The sequence below is a fragment of the Topomyia yanbarensis genome, chromosome 3, assembly GCF_030247195.1.
Source record: "Topomyia yanbarensis strain Yona2022 chromosome 3, ASM3024719v1, whole genome shotgun sequence".
NCBI classification, from domain to species: domain Eukaryota; kingdom Metazoa; phylum Arthropoda; class Insecta; order Diptera; family Culicidae; genus Topomyia; species Topomyia yanbarensis.
The window spans coordinates 412408953-412431366 of record NC_080672.1 but is presented as its reverse complement, the minus strand read 5'-3'; the positions used below and the strand labels follow the sequence as shown (position 1 = coordinate 412431366).

General features: G+C 38.2%; 1 protein-coding gene across 14 annotated transcripts in view; it reads left to right on the top strand.

Moving 5' to 3' along the window:
• LOC131693510 (RNA binding protein fox-1 homolog 2) overlaps positions 1-22414 on the top strand; it is an 803264-nt gene that overhangs the window by 577837 nt on the left and 203013 nt on the right. For 12 of the 14 annotated variants that reach the window (XM_058981390.1, XM_058981389.1, XM_058981384.1 and 9 more), the window contains 2 exons: positions 3034-3546; positions 15747-15800. In XM_058981390.1, coding sequence (XP_058837373.1) covers positions 3034-3546; positions 15747-15800 — 567 coding nt within the window. The remainder of the gene's footprint in view (positions 1-3033; positions 3547-15746; positions 15801-22414) is intronic. The other 2 variants (XM_058981382.1, XM_058981380.1) reach the window with 2 other exon arrangements.

Sequence of the window (22414 nt, the reverse complement as noted above, 5' to 3'; positions counted from 1 at the left end):
GTTGGTGCTAGTAGCTTAGGACCATACCTTCAGTTGGACCATTGTAAAAAATGTTGCTCATATATACTAGGCAACTAGTTCCTTCTAGTATTTGAACCGTACATTGAAAATTAATTATCATATTTACGGTCCGCGCGATCATTCAAGAGCACACGCAAATATGCGAATGGCCACACGGTTGTAAAATCAGATTTGAACACGCGAAGTCACGCACACGCTATCACATGCGATCGAACACGTAAACGCTCGAGCCCTTCGTGATGATACACAAAGATGAATATACAATCGCGATGATCCACGCATATCTACGTTCAAGTTATCGCAGTTACAAAATCTGTTTTAATCCACCTAGTGGTGCAATTGTGCTTTTCTCATTTCTATAAACTGTGATTTCGTGGCTGGTTATGTTCAATAACATTGTGAAAATGTTTGTTAAATTCTTAGTATACCTTGCACCTCTAATACAATGGCTCGCCAGCCACGAACTTGATAAGCTACGTGTCGATGCTGAAATACTTGATACAAAAGTTATCATACCTAATTAACGTAATTAGCATTAGTTGAATATTGTCTTCTTGCTAACTTATTTGTGCATGCAGGGGTGGGTAAAAAATACTATACCCTTCTTTTAAGACTAAGACTACTATGCCTATGCTTAGTACAAGACTAAGATTATGATAATCGAGTCAGCGATATATGAGAAACAGCAGCTAATCTAATTTTGGAACATGGCAATTTCCTCGGATCATCCGGAATCCTAAACGCTTCTCAATGTGGTCAAAGAGACTTTGATTTACATTTAGTGAATTTAAAGCAATTTAGAACTGGATCTAAGTTAGTTTTGCATAATTTAGATATAATGAATTAATATACCGGCTTAAATGGGAATTTCGCATGTAACCGCGTACTTGTACACGTAACACAGGAACCAGAACTCCGATTCCAACGTAATTTAATAGCAGTCAATAGGGATGTTGTAGCTTTCATTTGAGATTAAATTTGAGAAAATCTGAGAAGCAGATTTCAATTCAGGAGCTTAGCCACTTTCTCGAAGCTTCCGGTTCCGCCGAAGGTGTTCAATTTGGAAATTCTCATGTCCGATGAAAATTCCTGGGTTCAGGTTGTCTATTTTTTATTTGTGGGGTTTGAATTTCTGTTTCTATGTTCGGATTTTTCTAACTTAAATTGCGGGCTCAGTTCAGTTCAATCCAAATTTTATAATTGTCGATTTCGGGTGGGAAGAAAATGGAACACGACCATCTGTGATGGTGATCAACACGCAAATATTTAATGTACTATAAATACTAATGAATGAATACAATTATTTGGTGATATATTGTAAACAATAAAAATGGTGTCCATAGAATATGATAACATAAGAAGTACTTATTCCACTAAGACAAAACAATGCGTACCTCTCCCGCACATTCAACGCTTCAAACACTAAACAATGAATTCTAGCATATCAACAGGTATTCACGGATTTCTTAGTCATTACTTTCAGCCGATTGGTTCTTGAAACTGTCATAGCACGTAACTTTCGAACATCACTAAGGGTAGCTTTCGTGGCAATAAAATTGCTGATACGGAAAGCGGGGTCTGAGGAAGGGTTTATAGATTTCTTTACCCCTACAGGGTAGCTAGGTTACTCATAAACTAAAACCGCAATTCTAGTAAATTTTGAACCGATTTGGATACTGTTGTATGTTGGATGATTAAAAACAAATCAAATTGTGCCTTACTGTTCTGACTGAGGAAGTTGAAAGTATCTGTTGAAATGTCCGCATGGTGGCGCTACAACAAATGTAACATTGCTATTTTTTCAGCTACTAAATATGTCAGCTTGATTGTGTTGCTCGGAATTATTTATATTTCGTACGTCATAATGTCAAAAAATAGTAATATAAAGATTACCGCACGCAAAATAACTGAAGAGGAGCGTATTGGGCATACCATATTGTGTTGCAAGATAATGTTTAAAAAATAGTGATCCAAGAAATGTTTCATCAGACTGCTAGGTGGATTAATTCGGATTTTTGCCGGATTTGTCAAAACTATTTCGCATTGATTATTCAAAATTGGATTTCATTTTTTCGCTAATTTCACCCCATATTCTACTTGATACGCTCATGGAAGGACTACTGAACCCTTGTTCTTTGTGTTACCTATGAATGACCGCACGTTATTCTATTCCCTAATAAGACGAGTGACATAATGTTAATTGGAAGTTTAGCCATTGTGCTATCGTTCGAGAAGTAGCATTCTTATAATAATGCCCCCAGAACCGATTCTATCCACCGAAAGCTGACATTTCTACCGTTTATCTACAAATTTAATGAACATTTTTTCAATTCATCCCCTCACGCGTTCCTTCGCCAGTTTGGATATAAACGATTAAATTTTACCCGAAAGTCATCCCATATTGCTCACCCCGGCTACGTGACTAAAATTGAGCAAATCATCCGCCACATTCGAGTCGCCTAATCTACCGCTACCGGTATTATCCGAAAATCGACGAGCAAGGACGTGAAAGTTTTCCATTCTGTCAGCCTGCCTAAGCTTCTGCAACGACGACGTTCCATACATTTATGCGTACCTTATTTAACGGTGACCAAATTGCGATAGCTAATCCCCAAAATGTTCGCTAGATTAGTCGTCATTAGCTTTGCTTGCGGTAGTTTCACGCTCGAGCGTGACAGAAATCCTCTCTGTCACGCCACTTGAACGGAAATTAGAATTTGTTCGCTTTTTATATAAGTATGTAGTAGTATATGTGGCAATTTAGATTATAGACTAAATCTTGTAAATTTCAGTAATAATTAATTGGTTTTTACATGCTAATCCTACATCACCTGTTTCGTTCTTTTCTTTTCATTTCACGCTACCAAAAATGATTGAAATTCAACATTTTAATTGATTATTTACGCCGTTGGTTTGCGTTGTTCCGTTGTGTTCCTGCCGTGCTCAACAAATGACACATTAACACACGCATACACATACTTCCATCTACACACGCTACTTCACCACGTTAAGAAGACCGAATTATTGCAGCAAACGGAACCAGAAACGCAAGTCTCAAGTGCCAACAACAACAACAACAACAACAACATCAACAACAGCCAGAGTAGTAACACGCCAACGGGCCAGTCAATGGTCTCAGTCGTAGCCGCCAGCTCGATAGCCTCCGGAAGTCCCACCAGCTGCAGCAGTAGTCCCGGAGGTGCAGGCAGCAGCTCCGGTTTGACCAGCGGGTGCAGTACCATGACCACGACCGCTTCCGGAACGGTTGCACTCAGTACGGCCGTCCAGCAGCTGTCTGCTGTGGCAGCAGCAGCCGCTGCCGCCGCCGCACAAAGTCAAGCTGTCCAACAACATCAGCAGCAGCAGCAACAGCAGCAGCAACAACAACAACAGCAAGCTCAAAATGTGGCCGCAGCTGTGGCAGCCGCCAATGCACTGGCCGATGCCAAAGGACAACCAAAGCGACTTCACGTGTCGAACATACCGTTCCGATTTCGGGACCCGGACCTGAGGACCATGTTTGGGGTGAGTGTTTAATTTTTTTGATATTTTGTTTACAGTGAAATGTGATGGTTCTTCCTTCGCAAGTTGGAATAGAAAAAAATAACGTGTCCAGTTTTTAAGTGAAATTGAAATTAGAAATGTCATCAAAATGTTTGGTTGATGGCAATTTCGTACCTAGGCTCATATCCATTTAAGTTTAAACGGGATGGGTTTCAAACTAAAAATATTCGTTCAATTCACAAAATTAGTACTTTGCGGGAGTTTATCCCATCCATGTAACATGGTTCCGAATCGAAGTTCCCAACCGAAACACCATTAATCTATCCACCGGAATTTACCCAGAATTTACCACCTTTGACGTGTTTTGGAAACACCGGAACCCACCGATTTCACTTATCGGATATTACATTGGTATTAATCTGGAATCATTGTGGCATTTTCTCATCAAGAAGATATGTAATTAACACTTGGTGCGGTGTAACTTCTACACCACCACCACCAGCAGCCTCGTACTTCGAAAGCATTTCACTCGTCCCGGTGAAATGCTTTCCACACTCCTCACGTGAGGTGGAATTTCTCGGGAATACAATCGCAGCAACAGCCAGTGGCAGATTATCCGGCAAATTGTGTAATTATGAAGCTATCGAAGCTCGCTGGGTTATAATGAAATGAGCACTATGCATGCATGTACTGCTCAAGTTGAAGATATTTCGAGTGGATTGACGAAAGGTACTCTACCGGCACGGCGGACTCGTTGTAGTGTGCTAGTAGATGGTTGGGTAAATATATAGCTAAGGGGCTTGTTTGCCGATAGATTAGCGGACAGGTGATAGACAGTGATGAACTGATTTTAATTATGCATTCACTGTCAGAATGAACCGAGAAAATGGTAAATACATATCACAAAAGATCGATCAAAGCTGATGGTCGGAACTAATCATGTATCAATAAATGCACTGATTTCACAGCATTACAACTTCTCAGTTTGACCAAACAAGTTTCTAATAGCTATTCCCCTGGAAGTAAATTGGACTTAACTAAATTCGTGCTCAAAGTGCATAATATCTAACTTTACTAAGTTGCACTTTGTCTCATCAGTAGCTGGCGGGCCGGCTTGACTGAACGATATACGACTTGTGTGTACGGTTAGAACGACCGATCGATACTGACGTCCCGATAGTACGAAAGTTCTCGTTTTTACCGTTAAGATCATAGCAAAATCTAACGTATTGTGTTTGTAAGCAGGCGCAATACCGACCTATGTATTTTCGGCCAAGATTGTCTGTTAGTTACTGATGAGACGAATTTGAAACGCTAAGTTCGACTTGTCTGTTTCGATTCAAATTTATTAAGTTTTTAAAATATCCTCTAATCTTGAGAGTTGGATGTTTATATTTTTAAATTCTTCCGTATCGGAATCAAGGGGAAGAGCAGTGCCGTTAACCTTCCGGCAGTCGCGCTAGTGCACTGAGTGCACACCACTCTGAAAATCTAGCGAAATTGTCTTAGGGCACCAGCAGGTGCTCGTTCAATGAACCATTTGCGCGACTTCCGGAGGGTTCAGCAAGGAAACTTTGGTCAAGGACCAGGGGCCTCGGGATTTTGGATGCCCCGTTGCTAAAATAGATATAAAATCATACAAAATGCCAGCTCAGGTGGTACTAAGAAAACTACGAAAAAGGTGCGTTTCTATTACACCGAGGTTTTTTTACGCGGTTTTTTGCGCGGTTTTTTAGGAGGTTTTTTTACGCGGATTTTCCAATTAACGCGTTTTTTTACGCGGATTTTTCAATTACCGCGGTTTTTTACGCGGATTTTCCAATTAACGCGGTTTTTGCAAAAATATTCTAAGTCCTTTTGAATGCAAAAGACTGACTTTTTTTCTGAAAAAAATTTCTAAGTCCTTTTAAATGCAAAAGAACTTGGAAGAATTTTGGCAGTTTATTTTTTTTAAATATTCTAGGTCATTTTGAATGCAAAAGACTTAGAAGGTTTTCGGAATAATGGAAGAGACGGGTCTGGAAGACTCCTTATGGCCCGCACCCCAACAATATGGGTATTTTCGAAATGGTCTTGAAGAGTAGGTGCCAGAAATTGATTTTTGACGCCATTTTAAAATCAAAGATGACGACTTCCGGTTTAGCGAAATTCGCTATAACCCAATCAATATAGGTATTTTCGAAATGGTCTTGAAGAGTAGGTACCAGAAATTGGTTTTTGACGCCATTTTTAAATCAAAGATGGCGACTTCCGGTTTAGCGAAATTCGCTATAACCCAATTAATATGGGTATTTTCGGAATGGTATTGACAAGTAGGTGCTAGAAATTTGTTTGACGCCATTTTGAAATCCAAGATGGCGATATCCGGCTTAGCGAAAATTCTCTACAATCCATGCAATATGGGTATTGTCGGAATGGTCTTGAAGAGTAGGTACCAGAAATTTATGTTTGGCGCCATTTTAAAATCCAAGTCGGCGACTTCCGGTTTAGCGAAATTCGCTATAACCCTATCAATCTAGGTATTTTCGGAATGGTCTTGACGAGTAGTAGACAAAGATCGATGTTTGACGCCATTTTGAATACCAAGATGGCGACTTCCGGGTTAGCCACATTCACTATAACCCAGTCAATATGAGTGGTTTTGGAATGATCTTAACGAGTAGGTTCCAATAATTGATTTTTGACGCCATTTTTAAATCTAAGATGGCGATTTCCGATTTCGCGAAATTCGCTGTAACCCAATCAATATTGGTATTTTTGGAAGATGAAGTTGTAGTACAAATAGTTTTTATTAAATAGTTGAATTTACTTGCATTTAAGCAATATATTTAATTTGAATAAATTCAAACCCCCAATTCACACCACATACGTCTCTTTCTTCTCTCGTTTCCATTCTCACCGCACTTTCCTGGATGAACACATAAAAATATTTTGCATTTTGCTGGTTTATGATTAGATCTTATATTTGAGGGTGATTTAGATGAGTGCCCAAATTTTTCATGCGGGAATTTCAGTAAACCGGAAGTTGCCATCTAGAATTTTAAAATGACGCCAACCGTTTGTCTGCTACTCGTCAAAACCATTCCGAAAATACTCATTGAGTTGTAGAGAATCTCGGTAAGCCGGAAGTCGCCATTTGGGATTTGAAAATGGCGCCAAAAATCAATTTTCATGGAAAACCTTGCGGGGAAGGTGCAGATTTATTTATTTCTGGCACCTACTCGTCAAGACCATTCCGAAAATACCCATATTGATTGGGTTATAGCGAATTTCGCTAAACCGGAAGTCGCCATCTTGGATTTCAAAATGGCGTCAAAGATCAATTTCTGGCACCTACTCCTCACGACCATTTCAAAAATATCCATATTGATTGAGTTATAGCGAATTTCGCTAAACCGGAAGTCACCATCTTTGATTTCAAAATGGAGTCAACAATCAATTTCTGGCACCTATTCTTCAAGACCAATCCGAAAATATCCATATTGATTGGGTTATAGCGAATTTTGCTAAACCGGAAGTCGCCATCTTTGATTTCAAAATGGTGTCAAAGATCAATTTCTGGCACCTACTCTTCAAGACCATTCCGAAAATACCCATATTGATTGGGTTACAGCGAATTTCGCTAAACCGGAAGTCGCCATCTTTTATTTCAAAATGGCGTCAAAAATCAATTTCTGGCACCTACTCCTCACGACCATTCCAAAAATACTCATATTGATTGGGTTATAGCGAATTTCGCTAAACCGGAAGTCGCCATCTTTGATTTCAAAATGGCGTCAAAAATAAATTTCTGGCACCTACTCTTCAAGACCAATCCGAAAATACCCATATTGATTGGGTTACAGCGAATTTCGCAAAACTGGAAGTCGCCATCTTGGATTTCAAAATGGCGTCAAAGATCAATTTCTGGCACCTACTCCTCACGACCATTCCAAAAATATCCATATTGATTGAGTTATAGCGAATTTCACTAAACCGGAAGTCGCCATCTTTGATTTCAAAACGGAGTCAACAATCAATTTCTGGCACCTATTCTTCAAGACCAATCCGAAAATATCCATATTGATTGGGTTATAGCGAATTTCGCTAAACCGGAAGTCGCCATCTTTGATTTCAAAATGGTGTCAAAGATCAATTTCTGGCACCTACTCGTCAAGACCATTCCGAAAATACCCATATTGATTGGGTTACAGCGAATTTCGCTAAACCGGAAGTCGCCATCTTTTATTTCAAAATGGCGTCAAAAATCAATTTCTGGCACCTACTCCTCACGACCATTCCAAAAATACCCATATTGATTGGGTTATAGCGAATTTCGCTAAACCGGAAGTCGCCATCTTTGATTTCAAAATGGCGTCAAAGATCGATTTCTGGCACCTACTCTTCAAGACCAATCCGAAAATACCCATATTAATTGGGTTATAGCGAATTTCGCTAAACCGGAAGTCGCCATCTTTGATTTAAAAATGGCGTCAAAAATCAATTTCTGGTACCTACTCTTCAAGACCATTTCGAAAATACCCATATTGATTGGGTTATAACGAATTTCGCTAAACCGGAAGTCGCCATCTTTGATTTCAAAATGACGCCAAAAATCAATTTCTGGCACCTACTCCTCACGACCATTCCAAAAATATCCATATTGATTGAGTTATAGCGAATTTCGCTAAACCGGAAGTCGCCATCTTTGATTTCAAAATGGCGTCAAAGATCGATTTCTGGCACCTACTCTTCAAGACCATCACAAAAATATCCATATTGATTGAGTTATAGCGAATTTCGCTAAACCGGAAGTCGCCATTTTTGATTTCAAAATGGCGTCAAAGATCGATTTCTAGCACCTACTCTTCAAGACCATTCCGAAAATACCCATATTGTTGGGGTGTGGGCCATAAGGAGTCATTCAAAAGGACTTTTTTTATTTGTTGCTAAAACCGTGTTAATTGCGAAATCCGCGCAGAAAAAAAACTTCCAAAAATATAAGTCTTCTGATGAGAGTTTTTTTACGCGGATTTTCCAGTTATCGCGGTTTTATTACGCGCTACGTATCCCCCGTGTAAAAAAACCTGGGTGTACTTTAATAGCGAAAAAATGGGTAGGTAATGTTAGATACACAATCAGAGTGAAGTAGAATACACTTTATGCTGTTAGTTCGAATGCAGCATTTCTACGTGCTTCTGACCTATCATATTACAGACATTCTTTCGGTATTTATGCAAGCCAAAAACCATCAAATTGTAATATATTATGCGGTATGCAAATTATTCTAAATCTATTCTATTCCAACATATTCTTTACATTCTCGTTTGTTAGCCACAAAAAAAGATTTTGTTTTTGGGGAAGGAATTTATCTGGCGACAGGATTTGGGACCCCAGAGAAAGAAATTCACTATAACTAAGAACAATTTAGCCTAGTCGAAGCCAAGGATGCCACATTGAAATCTGTGTTTCAACCAAAAAAAATCATTTTATCGTCTGCGATGCCAGATAAAAATCTGTGATAATTTGTGTTAAATTTCCAAAAAATCAGAAAACTCGGCATATTTCCAAAATTCTGTGAAAATGCCAAAAAATTGTCATCTATATAAAAAAATCTGTGACCAAAGTTTGTAAAATTAATCTATGACAATACTGAAAAATCTGTAAATGCGGTAACCCTGGTGGTCGAAGCTCCAAATGTCGTGATGTGAAGTTCTAATTCCATTGCGCTGTGAATGGTGCGATGACACGGACAAATACTGTCATGGTCTAAAACCAATCTGTCTGTGTGGACCCATCGGCGATTCGTTGCTACAAAAGGCAATTTTTCTTGGAAATGAGTAGTATTAAAAGATGAGTTTTCTGAACAAACTTAGCAAACTGAATTGCGGACGCCTCATTTTAAACGAATGAAATGCGGGAATGTCTTACGGGACATAATAATTTTTAGCGGAAACGAAAATGGTAAACCAGAGCGTATATATTCTCCGCCTTTTTGAAAATCGTTTTTCACTACTTTGAAGACTTCCAAAATTCGAAAATACATTGGCGATGGGAAAAATATTCTAAAACATTCTTTAAATTTTCGAGTGCCAGTGCTTCTTTTATCTAAGAGCAAAAATTTATTCCAAACCAAAGAAAATGTTTTTTTCTGACACTAGAAATGCCCACTGCTATAGGCACGGAAGGGAATATATGAATTGCCATAACATCAAACAATCCAGTCTGGCCGGATCTCTCAATATTGTCTTCTCAGTATACCGGTCTCGATGTACGGCCCAGAAACAGCAGCTTCATTAAATTCACATGGCTAGCTACGAATGGTGGTACCGGATGGACCTGTATTATAAATTTACAAGATTTTGGTTTTCGATTGGTGTTTATTACAATGTACGACAAAAAGAAAACCAACTTGGGTGTTGCATCTAATATAATTCTCAACAACTTTATCGAAGACAGCTAGTCTCTAAATAATGTTTTGAAGAGTTGAATGTCCATTATTATTCATAACGGGATGAATGACCAAAATAATTTTTTCAAAACATACTCTGTATCATGTTGAAAAACTTCATAGAAGACACTACAACTTCAATATTTGCCGTTTTGAAATTATGTAATCTCGAAAGTAAAACTATTTTTGAACATTTGTTTTCGTATTTTTTACTTTTAAAGTACATAACTTGTATTGTTCATTACGAATAGCCAATCACCTCACTTTTGAAGTAGACTACTTCTAACGTTTCAATATTGGTGCCCCGTTTCAAAATTTTCGGCCGGAATTTTAGCCGATTTGATCGGTGCTGACGTCACTAGATCGTACGGAAGCCCTCGTTTTTACCGTTAAGACCATAACGGAGTCTTAAGTAGATCTTGGTAAAAACTTTTTTTTCTCCACTAAGGAGAAAATTATTTTAAACCACATTGGCGTGCTAAGGGCACAAAACCTATAACTACATTAATTACGAAATTAGCGTTTCGACTTCGTTCCATCAGAATTTGACACTAACTAAGCAGGACTAAGCTGGCGCCGTATTGACGCTAGCTCCAAAAACGAAAACTCATCTCTAGACTACTTTCTTGCGCGACATCGGCCGGAGTTTTATCCGATTATTAACGTGAATGTCTGCCGTTGTACTGAATGAAAAAATTAGATTTTTTCGCTGATTGGAAATTTTGGAACTAATTCCGTGAATGTATAATTACTGATAATAACGGAGATAATAGATTTATTTTGTTAAAGCAGTTGATTTCTGTGCCATGATTGGTCCGTACAATTTGACCGAACAAGCAAGCGGTGCTAGGACTGCCCCTTTGTCATCCAACTAACTGCGTCACACGTATAAAACATGTACTATGCGGCAGATTCGGGTGCAACGTCCAACTACTACTTAGCAGAAGGTAAGGGACTCTTCACATTTCCTTTCGATCATGTCCATATGAGCCTGCCTAGTCCTAGTTTTCCGTTCTAAGTTTATAACTGATTCACTCTAGAATACCTATCCGTCTTTCAATTTCATTGCTTTCGAAACGCAAAATATATTTCAATATTCTATTTTGATGGAAAGTAAATGCATTTAATTTCGTTGATTTTAGAAAATGCATCACAAGTTATCTATCCAGAGCTTTAGGCAGTTAATATGAATGCTGCAATTTCAACTATCTTCTGAAAGTTTGTATTAAATACAGTTATTGCGGTATTTCTTAATGAAAATACCAAAATAACGGCACAAGCACATCGAATTTTCTTCTATTACCAAATGAATTCTTTCACTAACATTGAATGCCTTTTTTAGAGTTTCTATATGTTCGAATTTGTTTGACTATTTTAGAATTCGATGTACGTGTACCGTTATTTAGGTATTTCCATTAGAAGATACATTAGACAGTTAGAAAGGTATTTCTGTTTTATTTCTAGACCAACAAAAAATTTGAAATCGGCTGAAAAATGACAAACGTAGTTAATTTTTTAGTGTCGATTGTCTCAAAACTTTATGCAACGATTTACAGCTGCCTTATTAGACACAAATGGAGTATGGATGTGGCTTACGTGACAACTAATTTTATCAACATTCCGTACGGTGCTTTAATCTAAATCGATCTAGTTGAATATTTGTCTGTATCACAACACCATTAGGCGTTACGTATTTAAAGGGGTTCTCTATTAAAAAATAAATTAAAAATGAAACGAAATTAAAAATTAAAAGTGTAAAAAATTATTTCTTCGATTTCAATATATATGACACCACAGAAAGAATTTAATGAAAATCGCAGTCGCTTTTGTATATTTCTGGGATCTGAAATGTACCCGTATCCGGCCATTTCCGAGAAGTTATGCACCGTAATTTATCTTTAGTGCATTTTTCCTAATTGCATTTAGCTGCCGAGCAAGCCATCGTAACGGTATTGGTCGCATTTCAATATTTTTTAAATTATTCAGTAAACATACCGCTAGTACGATACAATACGCAATTTTTTGTTCCATTTTTATGGTCTCTAATGTATAAAAAAATGACGTAAAATGGAAAAAATCAGGAATAGTTGCAAAAACAAAAATTATAATTCGCGAAATAAAAAAAATCTGTCTCGGGTAAGCATTGTTGATGTGACTAGGATTATGAAAAACATATGAAGATTCAACATCAATGTAATCAATGTCGTTTCAAGGTCGTCAATGAATTTATGGCCTATAAAATTAAAATTTAAAAGTAAAGTACCCTTGCAAACGTGACGGTATTTCTACAGCATGACAGTACATAAGATATTTGAAGCTCTGACTTGACTGGACTGCTACTGGCACCAAATTCTAGTCTACCTCCTGATCTCGCACACCCTAACGGAAGGTACCGTCGTGATCGACTTTACTCAATAAGACTCGTAGTGCGTGAGGTGATACATTTATTAAGGATGACAATGGAGCTTGACCTTACGGTAGTGTCCCACATCCAATTACATCATACAAGAAATGTGTTATTGATACCGTTCAACATGCCATTCAAGGTAAAACACTTTATAGTGATGAACAACATGCAACAAGACGATGAATACGACTACATTAAAACCAAGAGCACGCATGAACAAGGATATGACTGAAATTCGTCTACATGATTTGACACCGCGCACCTGCTCCGAGTACATTAAAAATTTATGTCGAAATACGGAGAAGTTGGATCCGTTACGAATAAAACCTAGAGAAACTTTTTCCCTGTCACTCTCAACGAATTTGTGTGGTTAGAATGCAGCTGAACTAACCTCTCCCCTATCTGCTCAATGTGTCACCTACACGTATATGTGGACAAGGATGCTTCCACTGCACACACCCCGGGCAGATACCCGTTGTCAGTTCTGCAACCAGACGGCACACTATGGTAAACCATGCGCCAAAACTACAACAGAAAATGGATGTACTACAACCCATACTAGCCAAACGTTTGCGACTGCCAAACCACAGACAATCGGTCAAACAATAATCCTCGATAACACTAAACCAACATCCAGTTCACCTGGCGAAGAAACAACCAAAAAAGAATACTGATATACCAAATTCACCTGAAACACAAGAAATATTAAAAAACAACCAACAGCGAAAACTAAAACTGCTCCAGCGACAACGACATGAAGGTACACGAGAGCGAGGGAGAGGTAAGACTGAATAAGCCACAAGTAGCAGATGGTAAAGTGAATAATGGAAATACCGAAATAGATCACGCGCAACAGCAAGCATTGTTCCCAGGATAGACGACCGCAATAATTTTCGTTTTTTTAAATTGAGTTGATTTGAAATGTTGATTACTTCCGAAAAAGGCGCATAGTTTTAAAGTTTGAAACCAAATAACAAATAACAGTTGAACCAGATTGGCGCCAGTTGGACACTAAATCAAATTCCGGGAAGACAATATGTGGACTCACTCTCTGTTTGTGCCTTTCAACACGGCGTACGATTCAGTGAAACTGTAGCAGATAATGCTTGATTATGGTTTTCGTTGAAACTGATTCGTATGACGCTAGATGGGTAAAAAACAAACGTCAAAATAGTCGGAGAGACATCCGACCGAATACTCGGAAAGATTGATTTGTGGCGTTAGATGAATAGAAGCAGGGCGATGTACTCTAATCTATTGTTCAACATAGCGCTCAAAGGCGCGATACGAATATCTGATGTACAAAAGAACGGAACCATCATCACGAGATTTCGCATGCTTCTAGGCTTCGCGGACGACATCGACATCGTGTTGATCGCAGAGCTGTGGAAGAGGCACTTTTGCTTTTAGAAAGGGAGACTGTGAGAATCGGACTGGCTATAAAATCGGACAAGACAAAGTGAGGCAGTTCGAACGGGGTTGGTTCCGAGATGGAAATCGATGGGGTACGATCGGAGGTTGTCGACGAATTCATAAATCTAGGAACCCTAGTTATTTGTGATGATGATGTTAGTTACGATATAAAATGATGTGTTGTGGGTGCGAATAGGATTCAGCTAAAGTCCTGTAGCTTGCAGATGCGCACAATACTTCCTCTATACAAATCGCTGTTACTCCCTCTTGCTCTGTGCAGACAATCGACTGCGCGGACTCTTTGAGTGAAGAATTCTGCGTTCTCAATAATCATCGGCCTACCTGAAAAGGTGAATGGCACAGAAGCATGGACCCCGAGCTGTACCAAGTATACAAACGTGCTAACATTGGAATTAGAGGTGTGCGCCGTCGTTTTTAGGTAACCTATAAATCTAAAATACATTCGGTCATTATTGGTAGTGTCCGAATTGTTCGGTTACGATAAGAATAGTGATGATAGACACTAAATTCGAACAATAACACAACTTGTGTGAACGCCGAAACCGACTGGCTAATCCTGAGTACTGTCTTAGGTAGCAAACACAAAAATGTGTTCGCTAGTATCGTGCATTGACAGTGTTCCGAAGCGAACAGATCACTATGCTTTTTGATGCTTTTTAACTAATTTCAAAAAAGCGAATTTAGGTAGTCAGGATCATTGAATAAAATGTGTAAATAATTTTTCAAAACAACTTTCCTGAAGACAGCAACTCTGTGGGTCATTACACAGTGGTCCTGATAATGTGGAATAAAGTTTAGTGTCTTCTGCATATTTGATGCTCAGTGTCTTGGCTTTTATGTTTTGGCATCAAAGTGGTTCGGAACTCGGCCGCTATAAATGCGCTTCGTCTAACTTTTCCGTAAGAGATTACAGAAAGATGGTCTCTTCGGCAAAGTTTTAAGCACTGCGATACTGTGCATGTCTTCTGAAGGTAGTGAATCTGTAGATCCTCCATGTTTTGGGATAACGCGCATTTGTTGATTTCATTCCGAAACTGATTTATTTTTAGTGTAATCGCAGTAAGTTTCTTACACATACTTTCTCAATCTCCTCGATAACAATTTACTGTGGCTTAAATATAACATAAAATGATGAAAATAAACCTATTTTTTTAGAAGATTTTATATAAAAAAAATCGATTCTTTAATCCCTCATCGTGCCAAATTTTTGTTTAGAGTTGCATTTTGGGGCTAGCTAGCTGCTGAGATATATTTAAGTGTAATTCCAATTGAGTGGATGGGTGCAGCATAGTTGGTAAGTCGATCGCCTTGTATGCATTTCATTTGGGTTCCGTTCCAAACTTCTATAATCGAAAAAAATGTAAAAGAAGCTTTCACATTTTTTTTTCGTTGCTTTTAAAGTTCATTAAACGGAAAAAATACTAAAGACTGTTGAGTGCACTAAAATTGGGTTTCAGAGCATTTTTTTACCTCGCAGGCTGCTTTTACAAATTCCTCCAGACTTAATGATTTACAATAATTTCATTTGTCATTTTTTTGTGCTCCACAATTCTCAACTCCAGGTGTTTAAGAGTTAAACAACTTCCACCTAAATAAACGAACACATCAGCAGCACCGAACGCGACGAGCCCCACGACTCTGTATCGAAATTCGATTAAATAGATATCTACTGGGAATCAATCCATCCATCGCATCGGGGAACAAGTTTAAATTAAATTCGAACCATTGCCCTAATCGGTCAGATGACCATTGCCACCACCGACCGTTCACTTTCAAGTACCGGGTGTCGTTAACCCGAACCCGGCGTTGATTAGCATGGGGATCCAGTACCGACACTGTCCGTCCGTCCATCCGTCCGTTTGTAGCTCATTCATTTCCACCAGCCACAACAGTAAACCATATCACTGAACTGAACACAAATTGAGATTAATTTTCAACTTTTTTTTTCAGCAACACGGTACCATCCTGGACGTGGAGATCATTTTCAACGAGCGCGGCAGTAAGGTATGTGTAACCAGTTCCCTACCTTCGTTTAGCATTTAGTTTTACCCGATATTGACAGAAACTGGTTAGGGTTTTAGAAGTTAGGAAAGTTGGTAGATTTTTAGGAGAGTTAAAAAAGTTCGGAAAATGAAAGTTAATGTAAGCTTTATAAAGGCATCCTCAAGATGATCATAGCTAAGCTGTCCGAAACGTTGGCAACGCAAGTATATTTAATTTGATCATCGTGAGGTTTCTTGTAAAGTTTACTTTAACTTTTTTTTTCGCTTCAAAGAACGAACTTGTTATCAGAAAGGATTACAACAAGAACATCAAAAAAACGTTGATAAACTATTCTTCTTTTCAAAAGCAATATCAAACCGTAGTTCCACAACGTCGCTGCCTCAAACGTAAGCGTGGTTGCGTGGTGAAATGTTGATTAAAGCCCCAGTTACCGAGCAAAATTAATTAATATTTTCCCCCAGGGTGCTTCCCGGACCACTAGGGGAACTGCACTCTCTTTCTCTCTCTCTGTCTGACTGTCACTGGGATATAAATCCCTGGCATAATTATACCGACACTTCCTACGTGGCAGCAGGTTCATTTGCATCGCAATAAATTAATTATAAAGGTCTGACACTTCGCTACCTTAGATGAATTTTAAAAGAAAAGAAGGACAGTTTTCAACGTTTTTTCCCCTTCATTGGTTACATCACTCAGAAATAAATTTTCAGAACGATATTAGGTTCAGTCAGTTTCGTGTTAGGTCAGATCAGGATTTGTTTTTCAAGTATCTCAAATTCTCACATATAAGAAATGAAATTACGCTTAAAAACAATTTGCAATCAAAAAATATAATCTTTTTTGTTTATATATAAATTTTTAACGATTCTATTTGTTTTTTTTCTACCTTTTCATTCTTCTTATTTTCTTCGTTGCTTTCTACTTACTAGTTTTTCTTTACTCTTTGAAACTCTATCTTTTCGGTTAGTTGATACTTTCTACTCTTCTATGATTTTGTATTGTTCAACTGAACTCTCTACTAGTGAAACGTTTGAACCGACATCTTCATACGCACACACAAACATACGCATACAGAAACACCCCATACACTTGCCGAATCACTCTCGAAAGAAAGTACATATATTTTTCACTCTCTTTGCTCGACATGCCCGATTCTATCCTGATGTCTTGAACAGTAGACTAGTTCTTTATCTCTCGTTTTTTGGTTGTTTTCAGTTAAATGCTCGAATTTTCCCATTTTTTTTCTTTTTCCTCCTTCCAAACATTGCGCGCGCTGTACTAACACACATGCGTGTCCGGTTCTCTTTCATTGTTTTTTTTCTCTTGTTTTTGTTGTCATTTTATTTTTGCTTTCTGAACATATCAGACTGTGGTTTCGCGTTTCCTTTGTTTTTTTTTTCTTTTTTCTCTCCAATATTTGGGCTTGCGTGCCCCCGAAGCTCAGTCGGGATTTGTTTATTTTTATTTTTTTTTGGTGGAATATGGAATGTGAATCTAGCTTTTAGGTTTGTTTAGTATTGGTTATGATTGTTACTGCTGCACTGGAAAGAGGTTTTTATTTGAATGTGTGTGTATAAATAGCATTTATAATGGACGATCGGAACTTGCTTTCAATATTGGTTTCTATTTTTTTTTATCACTGTCAGAATGTGGATTCATATGATTACAATACTCTCCTAGATGTGTTGTTCTGCAGGAAAATTATCGCATTTAATTAAATGTTCGGTTTTTCTTTTGCAAATTATGATTTTGACTGGGGAGCTGGGACGATCTGTACGTTACCAAACAGAAAGATGACATTTTAGTCACGTGATTTTCATAAAAAATGTTGCATGATTTTCACAAATATTTTTTGTAAGAAATCCGTTACCAAAAAGTCATCTTTTAAATTAGGTCATTAATATCAAATTGTATTGCATCATGTAGTACTAAGAATGTAAGGAAATTCATTTTTATTAATAGATCGCTGGGTGCCACTAAAAAAATTAAATACATACTCGAACAGCAGTTGGACGTAAAACGTATTTTGGAAATACTTGAAACCTTTTTGCATTTTTTGTTATTGTTTTGAAATAACAGGGCGCAACCGTGTTTAAGATTTACGTATCCCCCGTATTTGAACGTGCTAACTAGTACTCAACACTTGTTCCGTTTAGAGTTCCAATTCAACTGAATTTGAATTCCAAATAGAACACAGCATCTCTTTAGTATAAACCAAACATCGATGATTTAATTTTACTTGTTCTATGCAAATCGATAAATTAATTTTTTGCCACATGCGGCAAGCCGGAGTAAAACCTGTCGCTAGGATACGTGTGCAAGTTTCAAGATGCAAGCTGAGATGCTTTCCACACTTGGGAATAGTCGGCACTAGTGTTGGAGATCATGCTTTAAAAACTGGCTGACCGGCACAGAGTGCCGTTTTCAAAAAACACACACATAATGGCTGCGGTGTTCAAATACTGCCAAGAAGTCTGTATTGGAATTTGTACATAGAAATATTGTTCAGCGATATGTGCAAAAATATCGAAAATTTATCATGAAATGGCTGAAAGCTTTCGAAGCTTAACACTTTTTTACTACCCATGATCGCATAGTTGTCCCATTTTCCATGGGATTTCCTATCTTTATGGGACTGATATGCGATCATGGGCAGTTTATTACATACCGAATTTGCAAAGTGTACCCTCACAGAGAAAACATAAACGTAGTTCTACGTTAAAATATGGTGTTTATTCAGTTGGAAATCATTTTGTCTTTTCTGATAATTGGCCTTTCCGTCTTTAGCCTAGTGGTAAGCAATTTTCAGAAAGGGGTACATGATCGAGATCAATATTCGGGAAGGGGTACAAGAAACGATAAAGGTTGAAAACTAGCAGGTGTTACGTTTGGACAACAGTATGCAATTTAACTGAAGATGCTCAAGTCTCTGGATTTGTTGCTATCTTAAATGCCGCCAGATAAAGTTTTTCATAATGAGTAGATTGTTTACAGTACTGACACGTGGGATATTGATTGTCATAAGTAAACAAAGTGGTCTGAACTACTCTAAGCTAGGTTGCAATGTCACGAAGGAAGGAAGAGGATGTTTCACCACCAGTGTTACGAAATTTCAAAATCAGTTACCTATTTCTGCTTGCATTTACCGAAACCGTCAGTCAGATTCAACGCCTCTCCCATTCATTCACTTTCCAACTGACTGAAATTTCATGCAGAATCGAATGCTTGAGTGCAGAGGAAATATACATTCATTCACCAACCAAAGCATTCATTTGTTATTATGCCGATAGTTTGAAGGCAGAAGTTAGCATCTTCTACATTTTCGAGCATAAGTGAATTGCGTAATCTATATCTGGTGCACTTTTGATCGATAATCCCTCTCAGAGCCAGCATAGAAATAAAATTCACTTTGCTTCTGAAACCGAACATGTCCGTACCTGAAAGCGCTGCGTCGGGAGAACGAATGACGATGGAAACGAACCAAAAATTTCATTCATCGCAGCGGGCTTGAATTGAATTTCGTTTTCTTTCAAGTTCATGCAGCGATGTCAACTTTTTTAAGCTCTGTTCACCACTATTATTATTACTCGAGCTCCGTTCAGAATGTCTGGCAAATATTTTCTCCATTTATCATTCTTAACTTCCTAATCTATCCTATATATTGCAACTTAAATTTTAGAATGGTGCCAGGTGTATCGGGTGGTTGAAGACAGATCGTGTAGTCGTACCTCGACTACACCGTCTTCAACATACACGGGGTTCTTGACTCTAACGTTGTCACACTCACAAATTGGTGTTACGAGAAACAAAGGGTCCATCTTCCTTCTTATATCCTATCAGTACAATGATTTTAATAAGGTAGAACATTATTGTATGAATTTTATGTTCGTCGACACGCATTTTATTCTTCAACAAACGCTCCACTTCACAAATAGAGGGTCTGGTTTGAACGTTCCTAACATCCACAACGGCCTACAGATACGTCGCATAGAAAACATATCACAATCACTCAAGGTCATTTCGATCGATACAATCCGCACTGTAGGCACGAAATTAACGGTTTCGGTCAACTTATCCAATGTAGAAGTCAACGGTGTTTTGTTTGGATTTGTACAGTGCAGTGCGTCGGTTAACCGTATATATCTCTTCCCGTCTACTTTGTGTGCTTTTCGTGACAGATGTCTTTGGGATTAACATTTTTGAGATTCCCAACAAATTTCGCTGCCAAAGGTTTTAAAAAATTCATGAAGTTGTTGCTTTTTAGCAAAGGTTGAACTTCTCGTTGAATTTCAAACGTATTTTTCATTTCGATTATAGAGGTTTTAACCTTAAGGTCATTCGTCTCTTCGGGATAGAAAATCTCTTATGAAAAAATTCTAATCCTATGTGCGGGGTCGGGACTTGAACTGCGCTGCGTACAAGGCAATCGATTTACCAACTACGCTACGCCCACCCCCTCAAACGTATTTATAACGAATCACTAAACCTGAAAAAATAGGGAATTATTCCAAATATCCTGATCATTACTGTAGTTCAAAGAGTAATACGAACTCCACCCCTAAGCGTCCACTGGCACTATATCTACTTTATCATATCATCGCCTCCAGTTGTGCAGTGAAATTAACCAGCCAGATAATAAAGTGCCCGTAAGGCGGAGAAATATTATGTTCATTGAGTTTAAACAAAATCCTTTTTGACTTACAGTAGGCGTTGCACTATTTCTAAAAGTGAAAACGGATCTTAATCTCAAGGAAGTGACATACATACAGATACACCACGTGAAAAACTGTGTATAGGTGACGTTTAAAATTTTAGCCCAGGCGGAAAAAATATTACGCAGAAGAACATGCAACACGGCGTCGAATATAACAATCTTAAAACCATGATCCTGTATATATGGATGACGATAAAATTGAAATGCACTTACACGACGTAGTGCAGAGAATTAGACCAGAGCACATTAAAAAATTTATTCACGGAAAAATGGAATCCGCATAAACGATACTTGAGGAAAAAAATTCAGTGTCATTCCCAACAGCGTTCGGATTGGGATTGGCTAATAACGCTGTGCACATACCCTAGTCAGATTCTTGCGTGCCATTTTGGTAATCAGGCGAGGAAATTGCTAAATGGGCTGACTTCGGTGGACAACACAGCTAATCCATCACCGCCAAGTAGAAGGTACTCAACACGCAGCAGCTAGCTGTATTCACAAGACCTATCTGTCTGCAGTAATTTTTTGTTATTCTTTTATTTTTGCATAATGTAAAAACACGAAAGCTTCACGGCACAGCTATGCTAACGCATTGAGTCGTTTCAAATAAAACAAAAATAAATATAAAAATCGGTTCGCAACAACCATGGCAAATTTCGAAGAGGTTCCTGATATGAAAAAGGTTGAGAACCGCTGATACAGAGAATTGATCAGGTCAATAAGGTCAGTTGGTCAGTCCACTATTGGATTGAGCCATATCCATATAAGTATCATATATGACCGAAAATCATTTTTTTGTGATCCGATGCATTTACTGGAACTGGAAGTTGACAACAATGCACATAGGAACGCTCACGTTGTTATCGATTAAATTTTACAATCTTTCACCGTTGTCCAGTTTCCAAATCAACACGCAGATTTCAACCTCGTTAGTATAAAGCCAGCAAGTTCAATGTCATTGACAAATATCGTGAATATAAGAGTGTCTTGCCTACTTCCCTGCGATACATCGGAACTGTTACAGAAACAATCACTGGCGTTAGGAAGGAACAAAGTCAAGTCATCAAACTGGTCGAGACGCATAGCTTATCCAACTTTGCAAGTAAAATATGATGGTCGATTCTATCAAATGCAGTGGACCAGTCCGTATAGACTGCATTAATTTGAAAGCGGTGGTCCATGGCACGCAATGAATAAAGTTCGTAGTTACAGACCTACCCGGGACCTACCCAGTTAGCCTTGTTGCGTTGTTCTATAACATTTCACATTTTCATAAATTTACACATGATCATTTCCAGTATTTTGGAGAAGTTACATAAGGTGCTCCCTTAGCACGATAGTTTTCTACATTGTACTTGTTCCCCTTGCTTAAATACCGGAAACACGAAAGATGACTCCCAGATGTCAGAGGAAATTTTGCATTGCATAGAATGTAATTAATGCACTTTCGACGATTATTGTTATCTAGAATTTTAAACGGCTTTTTGCAGTCCTTAGTGTATTAAAACGACTTGTTTTTTCTCCCCTGAAGAAGATGCAAACAAGGCATCGAAACGTTGGACGTTAAAAACAAATAAGTAGTTTTAATCCACTAAGGACTGCAAAAGCCGTTTAAAATTCTAGATTACATAGAATTATTGAACTGTGACGTGAGAGGGGATTTCAAGAAATGAAAGTATTTCTTGAGTGTTACTGCAGTTTAGAAAACGTTCACAAAATCCAACGTGATGTCGAACCTAATTGGAAGAGTTTTTATTTTTCGTTAACCCTCCGAAAGTCGCGCAAATGGCCCACTGAACGAGCATCCGCTGGTGCGCTAAAAACGATTTTGCTAGATTTTCAGAGCAGCGTGCACTCAGTGCACTAGCGTGACTTCCGGAAAGTTAAACAAGTAGAGCAG